This window comes from Dioscorea cayenensis, chromosome 15 (assembly GCF_009730915.1).
Source record: "Dioscorea cayenensis subsp. rotundata cultivar TDr96_F1 chromosome 15, TDr96_F1_v2_PseudoChromosome.rev07_lg8_w22 25.fasta, whole genome shotgun sequence".
NCBI lineage: Eukaryota > Viridiplantae > Streptophyta > Magnoliopsida > Dioscoreales > Dioscoreaceae > Dioscorea > Dioscorea cayenensis.
The window spans coordinates 23,177,088-23,190,402 of NC_052485.1; the positions used below are offsets into that span (position 1 = coordinate 23,177,088).

General features: G+C 32.8%; 2 protein-coding genes across 4 annotated transcripts; one reads left to right on the forward strand and one right to left on the reverse strand.

The window, feature by feature from the left end:
- Positions 1-30: 30 nt before the first annotated feature.
- Positions 31-737, reverse strand: LOC120277406. Its single transcript, XM_039284242.1, has one exon. It carries the CDS (start codon positions 543-545, stop codon positions 201-203), a length of 345 nt encoding a protein of 114 aa, XP_039140176.1. The 5' UTR covers positions 546-737; the 3' UTR covers positions 31-200.
- A 4,655-nt stretch (positions 738-5,392) lies between these two features.
- Positions 5,393-8,167, forward strand: LOC120277025 (microtubule-associated protein 70-1-like). 3 transcript variants are annotated; one of them, XM_039283767.1, is made up of 11 exons: positions 5,393-5,675; positions 5,792-5,877; positions 5,988-6,053; positions 6,130-6,300; positions 6,389-6,559; positions 6,643-6,798; positions 6,870-6,989; positions 7,076-7,147; positions 7,235-7,648; positions 7,723-7,832; positions 7,938-8,167. In XM_039283767.1, the coding sequence occupies exons 1-11, from the start codon at positions 5,612-5,614 to the stop codon at positions 8,005-8,007; spliced, it is 1,500 nt and encodes a 499-aa protein (XP_039139701.1). In that variant the 5' UTR covers positions 5,393-5,611; the 3' UTR covers positions 8,008-8,167. The 3 variants fall into 3 exon arrangements, with proteins under 3 accessions (XP_039139701.1, XP_039139702.1, XP_039139703.1); XM_039283768.1 differs by lacking the exon at positions 5,988-6,053; XM_039283769.1 differs by lacking the exons at positions 5,792-5,877; positions 5,988-6,053 and having other exon boundaries at positions 5,617-5,675; positions 7,938-8,166.
- The last annotated feature ends 5,148 nt before the right edge of the window (positions 8,168-13,315 follow it).

The following is a 13,315-nucleotide window of genomic DNA, read 5'->3' on the forward strand; positions in this document are numbered from 1 at the left end:
ATTCTAAATAAAGTTAAAAGTCCAACGAAATAAAGCTCTCAAATATAATTTCTGAAATGCTACTAAATTTATTTTCCCCAAAAAAAAAAGCCTTAAAACAGTACAAAAATGTACAATTTTACCCCTCCCAAGAGTCACTCACAGAGACAGAAGTACAACAATTATCAGAGGGGGGTCTTAACCTGCACCAGCGGAACATCTTACTGCGACTTCTTGTGGTCTCCCTTCTGTTCCTCTTCTTCTTCTTCGTCTCCGGCGAGTTCGTCTTCGACGCTGCAGTGAGGTTCCGGGAGGCCGGAGGAGACATAGTCGATGAGATCCTCGCCAGGGGAGGGAACGGCGTCGTCAGAAGGCGGAGGGGAGATGCGGAGGAGAAGGGCGACGGCAGCAAGGAAGAAGCCGGTGGATAGAAGCAACGGCCAGAAGAAGCTGAGGACGGTGGAGAAGCTAGGGCCATGGCGGAGGAGTGAGAAGAGGGCGACGGCGGAGATGGCGGCGATGATGATGTGGAGCTTGAACTGGAGCAGCCTCTCCTGGATCGCCATTGGAAAGACAAAGAGAAAGAGAAAGATTAGGGCTTTTGATTGGGGAAAGCGATTGATTGATGGATTTTGGGGAGGGTTTTCTCAGGCTCTCTCTCTCAGAGAGAGTGTGGAGTGAGTGAAAGAGAAGGAGATTCTTCTTTCTCTGGCGAATGGGGAAAAAGGTGATGTTTTTTTTTTATTTTGTCTTGGGATGCCAGAGGAAACAAGGGGCATCTTCTTTGATTTCTGTTTTTTTTTAACCTTTTCTTCCAATTATACCCTTTTTCTTTTTTTATTTTTATTTTTATTTTTTATTTTTTTTTATTATTTAATATTTTTTATTAAAAAATAAATTTTTAAATAATTATCTTTAAAAAAAATTTAAGTTTATTACCGTCTTGTTGATTTATTAAAGTAGTAACTTCACACACATGATTTAGATATATTTTACCAATATATATAGATAGATTTAATTTTTATGAAAAGATTAAGTTGTATTAAAAATTAAAGTCATTTATTATAGTAAAATTTTTATAAATATTATTTATTTTTTATCATTGTATAATGCGATAATTTGTCTACTTATATAAAAAACGACAAATTCGAACTTCGATCTGATTTGAGAAATAAATAAAATACTTTGACTAATACGATAATTTGTTTACGTATATAAAAAACGACAAAATCGAACTTCGATCTAATTTGGAAAATAAATAAAATATTATGACTAATATGATAATTTGTTTATATATATAAAATATGACAAAATCAAACTTTGATCTGATCTGAGAAATAAATAAAGTACTATGACTAATACGACAATTTATTTACATATATAAAAAAATAACAAATCAAATTTTGATCTGATTTGGGAAATAAATAAGATACTAAGTCTTCTCCAAGTGGAGGCGATCTAGACAACTATTTTAATTTTTTAAATAAAAATAAAAATAATTATTTTAATAATAATATGAAATTATATCGTTTTGAAGGAATGAAATAAAAATGAGTTTGGGGGTGAATGATCACTTTGTAGTGATGAAAATAATGAGTCATTAAGCACTTATATAAAATGATACCAGAAATGTCAATGGCTTAATGATTGAGTGTACACATGAAGTGTTTATTTTTAAGGTCTCTAACACTTTAATTAAAGTTTAATGAAATGACATGCTGTCTATTATATATCCTGGTTTTTTCTTTATTATTAATTAAATTATGATGATGATAATATTAATAATAATGGGATTTTGGAAGGGCAATAAATGGTATGGTGTTGAATGTTTTATGTGACTGTGTAAGTCAGTGATGCCAGAAGAGAATTTTTGGGGAGGAATGCTGACTCTGTCGGCCACTAATCTTCTTTAACTCATCGTACAAACCTGACTTAACATTTCATTCTAACCATTGGATCATGATCAGACGGTCATCTCACCCTCCATTCAATAGTTTGGATCATACTCCCTCCATTCCTTTTCTATTTGTAACAAATTCAATTTTGTTTTTAATCCCGTCATTTTCTAACAACAAAATAATTTTGAGAAGATAGTTTTTTTTTAATGAAACAACTAAATTTTTTAGTATGTGAACAGAGAGAATATATTATTTTATATAAATTTGAAGTATGGGTTGCTAGCATTAAATATATGTTGTTATAAACAAATATTTTAATGGATGTCTACTGTAGCAATTTCACTGTAGCAGCCGGCACTGCCGTAGCAACTTCTAGATATTACTGTAGCAGCCGCAAACTGTAGCAGCCGCCGGTACTGTTACTATTCCACCAACCGGGGTATTTTGGACCGTCGGATCGAATCGATCCTAGCCGTTCATTCAACTCTTGTAACCCTATAAATACCCCCTCATTTGTATTCTTTGTGATATAGAGAAGAGAAAGAAAAGAGAAAGAATATAGAGAAATAATAGAAGAAAGAAGAAGAAATTAATTCTTCAGGGTTTTGGGTTTTTGGTAAATACTCTGGCTCTCTATTCTTATTACTATCTTTGCATTTATAATATATATATTCTTAATATATGTGATGTTTTTTTTAGAAAAAAATTGGTGCAATATTTGGAATAAATAATTTTTGTTTCTCTGCTCTCTGAAAATAAATTAAAAAAAAAATAATTAAGCATTTTTTTAAGTCAGTTTTGTTCTAGTTCTCTTTAAAGGACTTTATGGTCTGGCAATCAACTTTAGGATAAACTGCTTGTATTCAACCTCCCGAAGCATCACTCCTTCTGTTGATGTCTTAATGTTGAACTATTCCTCCAATCCCTTCCCGGTGACCTATCTTGATGTCCCGTTCTCTGGTGGGCACCCCAACAAGCAATAATGGTTAAAGCTCACCCTCTTAATTATCAACCGCATGGCAAGGTGGAAAGCTAGATATCTATCTTTTAGGGGATATATCGTTCTGGTCAACTCGGTCCTTATCTTCATCCCTTCCTACTGGATGTAGGTTTTTGAATTGAACTGGTCCCATATTTGCAAATCTAAGGATCACGGTGGTTAGGGAATCCTTAATCTGTCTGACTTCAACCTGGCTTTACTGGCAAAAGGTGATGGAAGATTACCACTTCAGAAAGCTATATTTGGTCCGACATCTTCACCTCTAATTATGTAGCCTCTGGTAATCCCATCTCACTCCCTCACAACACTCCTAGGAGAAAATTCTTATTCTAGAAAGGTCTCTTAAGTTGTAGAGCCGTCTTTATAACTAGTGTTGAGGTCTCAATTAAAGATGATAAGAATACCTTGCTATGGCTAGACAACTGGATCGATGGCTCAACATTCAAAAACAAGTTGCCCAACCTATTTGCACGATGGGGGAACTCGCTCAGCATAGTCGTGGACTTTGCTCTTTCTGATCCGGATCCTTGTTTTCCTGAGCTCCTCCCTTTGAGATCTTCCTTAGTCTTATTCCAAGGTTCTAACGCTAAATATTGGCGATGGTCTAATCTGGGGGTTTCTGTTAAATCTTTTTACTCTTTCCTCAATGATATTGGTCTATGATGTACCTGGGGTAAGCCCCTTTGGAAAGGTCCATATCCACTTAAAAGTGAAAGCGTTTTGCTGGCTTGCCCTACATAACAAAATCCCCACTCTGGAAAACTTAGCGAAACATCAGTGCAACCCATCTCCACTTGCACTTGTGTCCTATGTAATGCAGCTGAGGAAGGGACTCCCCACCTCCTAGTAAATTGCCCTCTCTTTTCCAGGATGCCCCCCTGAGTTACGTTAGGGATCTTGCACCCGAAACCCCTGGAAAATCTCCTAATTAGGGCTATTTGCTGGAGTATTTTTGGTAGAGCATAAAATCATCTTTTTACATTTGTGTTTTCATGATGTCTCTACTATTACTTGTAAAATTGATCATTTGCTCATCCCTCGAATTTCTGCAGTCCCTGCAAGTTTGCATCTTGAGGAACCTCTTCATTCGATCAAGCGGAGCCTGGCCTTTTTAGGGTGCAGGAATTACGTTTCTCTTGAGCCGCCTGCCTGAGCAAGTGTGAATACGAACCCATCTCTTGTTGCCGATTCTAGCTTCTGAGCTCTCTTCCCTCTGTTACTACCACCTCTTTTGTTTGTGGTTTGGGTCTCTTTTGTCTGTTTGTGTTGTTTGGTAACTCTTCATTGGTGTTTTTCTTTCTTTTTGTTGTGTTACACCTCTGTAATTTTTTGTTGCTTCAATGAATTCATGGTTTATCCAATTTTTTTTAAATATTATATATATATTAAACATATAAAGGACTTGGAAAGTGTTTCAACTTCTATACACATTAAAAAGATTTCATTAAAATAAAAGTCTACACTATGAAAAATAAAAACATAAAGAATATAAAGCATAAATAAAGGTTCGGAAACCGAAAAAACTCCCTTGTTCCGTAAAACATGGTCGGTTCTATCAGAGTGCAACACAACTCTAGGCTTGATTAGGAATTTGGAAACAACTATTTTAGCCCGTTTGTGGTGAGAAAAAAAAAATAAAACAAAATAATTAAAATCATACAAAAATAACTTTTCAATATTTTAGCCCCTTTTTTTTTAAAAGAAAAAAAATTCTTGAAATGAAGGAATGATACAAGGATTGTGATCAAATATATGCACGTAAAACATGAAATACAAATAACTGTAATTGTTCTATTGAGCCAAGTCTCAAATGTTATTGATTAAGTTTACGATTAAAACAGATTTTTGTGGGTAGAAAATCAAAATATGTTTGATTGTAATTACAAAATCTCCTCACTTGAATTCTTTTAAAATTTAGGCTTTCAGAGGATCTGTGTGTACATTTTGATAAGTTCCACTGCTTGAAAGCACCATGATAAATACATACTTTATAAGGTTTAAGAGACAAGGTTTTTAATTGATTGATTGAAATCCAAGTTGCTTCTTTGTTCAGCAAACCATGCTCTTCTTTATATCTCTGTTTGTTGCTGCATGACTTTACATCACATGCAAGTGTAATCACACATACAAACCAATGCTCTAATGCAGGCAGGAATATAAAACTACCTGGCCTGGTTAACTTTATAACTTTTTACTGCAAATAGTAAGAAACTTATGAAATGATTAGATCAATTAAAGTGCACAACATCTACCAACCAACAAAGCTCTGAAAATGTCTGCAAAGAAACAACCAATATAGCTCTCTTGTCACTGCTGATGTTCCCCCTTTCACCATCTCACAGCAATTCCTCCTCTTATCAACAGTGCACTATTCCACAACCAACATCAATTAATCAACATTTACTATTCAGAGAATGCTTCTTGTACTTGCACTCTTCATTTGGCTCAATCTGGATGAATTTTACTAGAATTAAGCTCCATATGTCACTTAATTAGCATCAGTAATCACTGATGAACTAAAATATGAAGACAGAACAGCTAAGATGAGTCTGTATTTGATTTTTCTTAATTCCACAACAAGGAAGACTCACTTTGAAGATTTCTTTTTAAGTCAAATCAGTGTTGGAATGTGGTTTTCTCTTTGAAACCATATCTTGACTCCTCCTGCAAACCTTACTCATTTTGATGCTAGGCTATCATTGCCTATGAAGTTGTAGAGCAGGGGAAGAAGAAGATGTTTCCTAGTTCTCCAGACCCAATCATGGTTGAACTTCATAGATTGGAGAACAGGATCAAAGGTGCACTCCATTCTTCTTATTATTGATCACTTTTTTTTTTTCTTAAAAATGTTTGTATGGTTTTGATTTTTTCTCTCTTTATTAAACTCTCTGTTTATTATTAACATGGTTTGCAGATAAGGAGAGGGAACTTGAACATGCTAACAATGAAATTAAGGCATTAAAAATGACTGAATTAATGAAAGATAAAGCTGTTGTAGAGGTAATTCATTAAGTTGATGTTTCCAAGCTCACAAAATAATCTAAACCAAATAAAGTTTCCAATTTTGTGTTGCTGATTTTTATCAAACATGTATTGTTACTTTCTTTAAGTTGAGCAATGAGTTAATGAAACTGGATGAGAAGCTTAGAGCAACTGAGAAGCAATTAGAAGATAAGGTGTTGCCTAAACTATTCTTTGATTCTCATTAGTTTTTTAATGAGGATTAATTATGGTATTAAACTATAACTGTAGAATGTAGAAATTAAGAAGTTGAGCAAAGAGAAGAAGGAATCAATGACTGCGCAGTTTGCTGCTGAAGCAGCACTGAGAAGAGTTCATGCTGTTCAAAAGGATGAAACTTCAGTTTCAGTTGAATCTCTTGTTGCACCTCTTGAGTCCAAAATCAAAATGTATAAAAATGAGGTATAAATTAATTACAGATGAAACAATTCATTGTCATTAGTTTTAATCAATCAATTTTTCACTAATATCTTTATGTTTTGCATTATAGATTTCTCTGCTCAAAGAGGATAACAAGGCTCTCGAAAGCATTACAAAGTCGAAAGACATGGCGCTAATTGAAGCGGAGAAAATTCTTTGCAGTGCTTTGGAACGAGCATTGGTTGTCGAAAATGCCCAGAATCAGAACTTCGAGTTGAAGAGACAAATAGACATCTTACAGGCAAATTCTGAGACTTTGCTTAATTAAAGAGTAAAATGAATGAACTCATTACCTACTTGAATGAATTTCTTATCATGTCACAGGAGGAAAATAAACTTTTAGATAGAACTAACTGTCAGAAGGTTGTAGAGGTTGAAAAGCTTGTTCAAACTGTTCATGAACTCGAGGAATCACTTCTATCTAATGGCGAAACTAATAATGCTCTGCTTGAATATCAGCGCAAAATTTCCGAACTAAATGTAAGGCTCTTTATCTAGATTATTACATATAATGTTTATGTTGATGGATTGCTAGAATTATTTGGATGTAGGAAGAGAAAAAGGAGGTTGAGAGAGAGCTAGCAAAAGTTAAAAAAACAGCAAACCGAATGGATGGAAATGAAAATGTCATGCCTGTGAAACAATTGTTGGATGAAAGGAAATACTTGCAGGTATAATGAAATTTCAACAATTTTTTTTCTTTGGACTTGATATGAATTCTGAAATTAATAAACATGCAAACCATATTGCAATTCAGGGGGAGATTAATAGGTTGCGAGATAAACTAGTTGTATCAGAAAGAACAGCCAAGGCAGATGCTCAGCTGAAAGTGAGACATGTTCTACTGACTTCAAAAAAAAAAAATGGCTCAATTTATGATATCTGAAATTAAACATGGAAGCATAATGCATTTCAGGATAAATTCAGATTGAGATTGAAGACATTAGAGGAATGCCTGAAGAAACAAAGTGGACCAAAAAGACGGCCATTGTCCGATCAGCCAAGGCCTGCTCTTAATGCAAACAGGGTCACAAAAGATGTTGGCAGCAACAGAATTATGAAGAAAGTGAATACACCAAAAACTGTCACCAATAGTAGAAAAAATTTGGTCCCAAGTAGCAAAGTCTCTGATGATAATTGTGAGAAAGTTGATGAGATTTTTTCGGAACAAGCAGAAATGTCTGCCAGAAATTGTAAAGATGAATGTGATGATCATGAGGATATGGTTTCAGGTTTCCTTTATGACAGACTACAGAAAGAGATTATCAAACTGAGAAAATCACAGGAAGAGAAAGATGGAGTGTTGATTGCTAAAGAAGATGAGATCAAGGTACTAATCAAAGACATACCATTTCTTTTTAACTTTTTGAACATGAGGTCAGTTGATATAATTATACTTTGCAGATGCTTCTTAGAAAGATTGATGCACTAACAAGAATGACTAAAGATGCAGAAATAATTAAATTGAAAAACATCCATGAAAACAACAGCAAAAAGAGCAGTCTTACAAAAAGGTAATTACATGATTATCTTGACATCATTCATAGAATTTAAGTGTTTGATTTGAAAAATTCCTTTTTACTCTATGCATGTATGTATGACTTGTCTGGAATTTGCAGAACAGTGAAGCAAAATGCAGTTTCCACAAAACAATTAGCAGCTTCTAACAAAACCATTAGAAGAGAGTAGTACTACATTGTCAACTCATGATCGTATTTTTCATCTTTATGTTTTTCTTGTCTTCATCTGATTATAAAATTTATCAATGTTTTTTCTTTATTTTTAATGATTGTAAATGAATTACATAAGTAGATACAAATGAAAAGTCATATATATCAAGGCATGATGGATCAATTAAACCACCTCACAATTTGGTAACCAGTTCCAATCCTAAATCAAATACAACATGTGGTCTCTATTTAAATAGGAAACAAGTAAAAAATCCTAATTACTGATTTATTCTTATATCTTGTATAAGTAAAAGCCAAATTCAAGATATCTTGGTATAAGTAAAAGCAAAATTCAAAATTAGGCCTCTAATTTATTTTATAAAAACTAATTTTTATTTAAATTTATTTTTAACAAATGTATATATGAGATGATAAAAATATATATTTTAAATTTGCAATAAAAAAACTTAAGAATAAAGACAAAAAAAAAGAAACAATATAAATAAATTTAAAAACTTTTTATTTATTATTAAAAAAATAAAACGTTAGTCTTGTATAAAACCACTGTTTTTGAAGTAAACTATTAGATAGAATAGAGAAATAAATAAGAGTTTTTAAAAATTATTTAAAATTATATAACATTAATTAAGCTTTATATTTTAAAAATAATTAATTTATCATAATAAATAATTTTTGGAGATCTCCAAAAATTTAAAAATTTAAAAATTATATTAAAAATATTTAAAGATGCGGGTTGTGATTGAGAAAATCAAAAAGTTTCAAATTCAAAAGTTATTGAAAGTAATAATGCTAAAGGATCACCGATTGTGAGTGCGGATTTGTAGTTTAAATCTTTCGTCTGAGCTAATTAATTGTGTATAAGTTGAATGATTAATTCTCAACCTATGCATATCTGGTACATATCCTAATTAAAGCTTTATTATTTTATCTTCATGATAATGAAGTGGTGGCCACGAAGGTGGCAGGTAATATTGTTTGGTCCACATGTGTTGGCACTAACCAATGGATCATAATCCATTAGCCCAAAACCATTTCCTCATCAAACCATCTCCTCCAAACCTTTGGCCCAAACTAATTACCCTAAACTAATGGCTTATTAAACCATCAACATGCAACCTTGGTTTTGGGTAAATTTGTGGGTTGGTTCCTCTCTATAAATAGAGAAGATTACTTCTCATTCTTACATACAATCAAAGTGAGAGTGAGAGTGAGAGTAAGAAAAATTAAAGAAAAAAAAGAGGAAAGAAGAAAAGTGAGGAAGTGTGGAAAAAATATTTTGAGAGTTAGTCCAATCTCCTAGTATAAGAGAGAGTTCTGGTTTTCTCCTTGTTATTAGAGAGAGTTGTAACTCCTGGAATTTTCCCACTTAGTAAATTCTTCCATCTTTGCCCGTGGTTTTTACCATATTTATTTAGGGGTTTTTCCACGTAACATCTTTGTGTTCTTTATTTTTCAGCATTTCTTTTCAATTATTTTGCTATTGTATTGCTCTATTCGATCCTACATTTTACAACAACATGGTCACCGTCTTGCACGATGCACACTTCATACTTGCACACAACCACCGGTAGGACGATTGAGCGCAGCAATCCGGTCCCAGCGGCAACTCGGGCTTTGGTGGGCTTCATCGGAGTTAATGCAGTACTTGCAGGCTTTGGGGATCAAAGGAAGAATTAATTCAGACCAAAACAAATGAAGCGACATTTATTTTGTGTAGTATGTAATTTGGTAATGTGTGGAACCACTTTTATTAAAAAACAAAAAACAAAATTGATAATGAAAATATAATGACTATTTCTAGCTAGTTTCAAGAAGAAAAAAATGAAGGTATAAAATTAACATATATGTAAAAGTAAACAAATTTAAGTAAAATTTAGTTTAATTTTCTTAAATAAATTAGTATATATACTTTAGTTGTAGTAAAGACAAAAGGCAAGAAAGGAATTAATTTCAATAAAAATATATGAACTAAGTTAATCGCTCACCTTCTCTTTCTCTGCCATGTCTTCCTCTTCTTGATCTTGTCTTTGTGAAGAAGATGAGATTGTACATCTAAAGGAAAATGGAGAGGAAGGACAAATAAGCATGCTTCTTCCCTTTTCTTCTAAAAAAATATTTATTTTTATTTTTTTATACCATGCCTCAGGTGCTCTCATCTTAATAGTGTGTCAAGGGACAGATAAATACTCAGCTAAAAGTCACATATTACTCCTGGCTGAGTTTTTTTTTTCTTCTATACTCATCTTAAGGGTACTGTACTAATTATGATGGTTTATTAATCCCCTAAAAACTTATTAACTCGGCCACGAGTCACATAAGACAATAATGAAACCCCTATGTTATGAAAGTTAGGGATGTAAACGAGCCGAGCCGAGCAGAATATCACCAGGCTCGAGCTCGTTCGAGCCATTTTTTTTTGTGCTCGAGCTCGGCTCGCTGAAAATCTCAAGAAGCTCGAGCTCGGCTCGTTTAAGCTCGAGTTCGGATAACATATATATATATATATATATATAATATAAGTAATTTAATATAGTTATATAATTATATATTTTTGTAATTAATATATAAATAATTTAATATTATATATATATATATATATGTTTGTTTAGGCTTGCGAGCCTCACGAGCTGAGTATGTTTGGGCTCGAACTCGACTCAACAACATAAACGAGCAGCTCGAGCTCGGCTCGGCTCATGGAAAATCGAATCGAATTCGAGTACTGACCGAGCTAATCTCGAGTAGCTCACGAGTAGCTTGGCTCGTTTACACCACTAATGAAAGTCCTCAACATGCATGCTCAAAATATTTGGAGAAATCATTCCAAACCAATAAATCTCTATGTTATGCAATTTTAGAAGGAAGGACGGTGGCTTATTAACCCCCCAGAAACCTATTAACTCGGCTAAGTGTCACGTGCGGTCAAACAAAATAAAGAAAAAAACAAATAGATATGAATATAAAGTCACATCAAGGCATGATGGATCCATTAAACCAACTCACAATTTGGTAACCAATGCCAATCCTAGCTCAATCAATTATCATGGCGGCTCGTGGCTTTGCTTAGGTTTCCCCACAGAAAGATGCTTTTTTGCACCTTTAACACTTTTTTCTAATTGATTTGGAAGGTTCTGTCCAATGACATTCGATCACAGAATCCCTCTTCCCCGGGGATCCTGGATGATGAAAACCTAGGAGAGCCACAGAAAATCCTAATTACTGATTTATTCTTATATACTGGAATAAGTAAAAGCTAAATTCAAAATATATTGGTATAAGTATAAGTAAAATTCAAAATTAGGTCTCTAATAAATTTTATAAATAATAATTTCTATTTAAATTAATTATTAACAAAATGTCTGTGTAAGATGATAAAAATATATATTTTAAAATTGAAATAAAAAACTTGAGAATAAAGACAAAAAAGGAACAATATAAATAAATTTTAAAACTTTTTATTTATTATTAAAAAAATAAAACATTAGTCTTGTAAAAAACACTGTTTTTGAAGTAAACTATTAGTTAGAATAGAGAAATAAATAAATTAGTATATATACTTTAGTTGTAGTAAAGACAAAAAGGCAAGAAAGGAATTAATTTCAATAAAAATATATGAACTAAGTTAATCGCTCACCTTCTCTTTCTCTGCCATGTCTTCCTCTTCTTGATCTTGTCTTTGTGAAGAAGATGAGATTGTACATCTAAAGGAAAATGGAGAGGAAGGACAAATAAGCAGGCTTCTACCCTTTTCTTCTAAAAAAATTTTTATTTTTATTTTTTTATACCATGCCTCAGGTGCTCTCATCTTAATAGTGTGTCAAGGGACAGATAAATACTCAGCTAGAAGTCACATATTACTCCTGGCTGAGTGTTTTTCTATACTCATCTTAAGGGTACTGTACTAATTATGATGGTTTATTAATCCCCTAAAAACTTATTAACTCGGCCACGAGTCACATAAGACAATAATGAAACCCCTATGTTATGAAAGTTAGGGATGTAAACGAGCCGAGCCGAGCAGAATATCACCAGGCTCGAGCTCGTTCGAGCCATTTTTTTTTGTGCTCGAGCTCGGCTTGCTGAAAATCTCAAGAAGCTCGAGCTCGGCTCGTTTAAGCTCGAGTTCGGATAACATATATATATATATATATATATATATATATAATATAAGTAATTTAATATAGTTATATAATTATATATTTTTGTAATTAATATATAAATAATTTAATATTATATATATATATATATATATATATATATATATATATATGTTTGTTTAGGGACTTGCAGCCCTCACGAAATGAGTATGTTTGGGCTCGAACTCGACTCAACAACATAAACGAGCAGCTCGAGCTCGGCTCGGCTCATGGAAAATCGAATCGACTCGAGTATCGACCGAAAGTCGATCTCGAGTAGCTCACGTAAAGACTTTAGCTCGCTTTACACCACTAATGAAAATCCTCAACATGCATGCTCAAAAATATTTGGAGAAATCATTCCAAAACCAATAAATCTCTATGTTATGCAATTTTAGAAGGAAGGACGGTGGCTTATTAACCCCCCAGAAACCTATTAACTCGGCTAAGTGTCACGTGCGGTCAAACAAAATAAAGAAAAAAACAAATAGATATGAATATAAAGTCACATCAAGGCATGATGGATCCATTAAACCAACTCACAATTTGGTAACCAATGCCAATCCTAGCTCAATCAATTATCATGGTGGCTCGTGGCTTTGCTTAGGTTTCCCCACAGAAAGATGCTTTTTTGCACCTTTAACACTTTTTTCTAATTGATTTGGAAGGTTCTGTCCAATGACATTCGATCACAGAATCCCTCTTCCCCGGGGATCCTGAATGATGAAAACCTAGGAGAGCCACAGAAAATCCTAATTACTGATTTATTCTTATATACTGGAATAAGTAAAAGCTAAATTCAAAATATATTGGTATAAGTATAAGTAAAATTCAAAATTAGGTCTCTAATAAATTTTATAAATAATAATTTCTATTTAAATTTATTTTTAACAAAATGTCTGTGTAAGATGATAAAAATATAGATTTTAAAATTGAAATAAAAAACTTGAGAATAAAGACAAAAAAGGAACAATATAAATAAATTTTAAAACTTTTTATTTATTATTAAAAAAATAAAACATTAGTCTTGTAAAAAACACTGTTTTTGAAGTAAACTATTAGTTAGAATAGAGAAATAAATAAGAGTTTTTAAAATTTATTTAAAATTATATAACATTAATTAAGCTTTAAATTTTAAAAATAATCAATTTCTTATAATGAATAATTTTTGTA

Bases quoted from the DNA above. Each gene is read 5' to 3' on its own strand.
- LOC120277406 (XM_039284242.1), bottom strand. From the start codon at position 545: ATGGCGATCCAGGAGAGGCTGCTCCAGTTCAAGCTCCACATCATCATC.
- LOC120277025 (XM_039283767.1), top strand. From the start codon at position 5,612: ATGTTTCCTAGTTCTCCAGACCCAATCATGGTTGAACTTCATAGATTG. The intron at 6,054-6,129 runs GTGTTGCCTAAA...CTATAACTGTAG, and splicing joins AGAAGCAATTAGAAGATAAG to AATGTAGAAATTAAGAAGTT. The intron at 6,301-6,388 runs GTATAAATTAAT...TTTGCATTATAG, and splicing joins TCAAAATGTATAAAAATGAG to ATTTCTCTGCTCAAAGAGGA.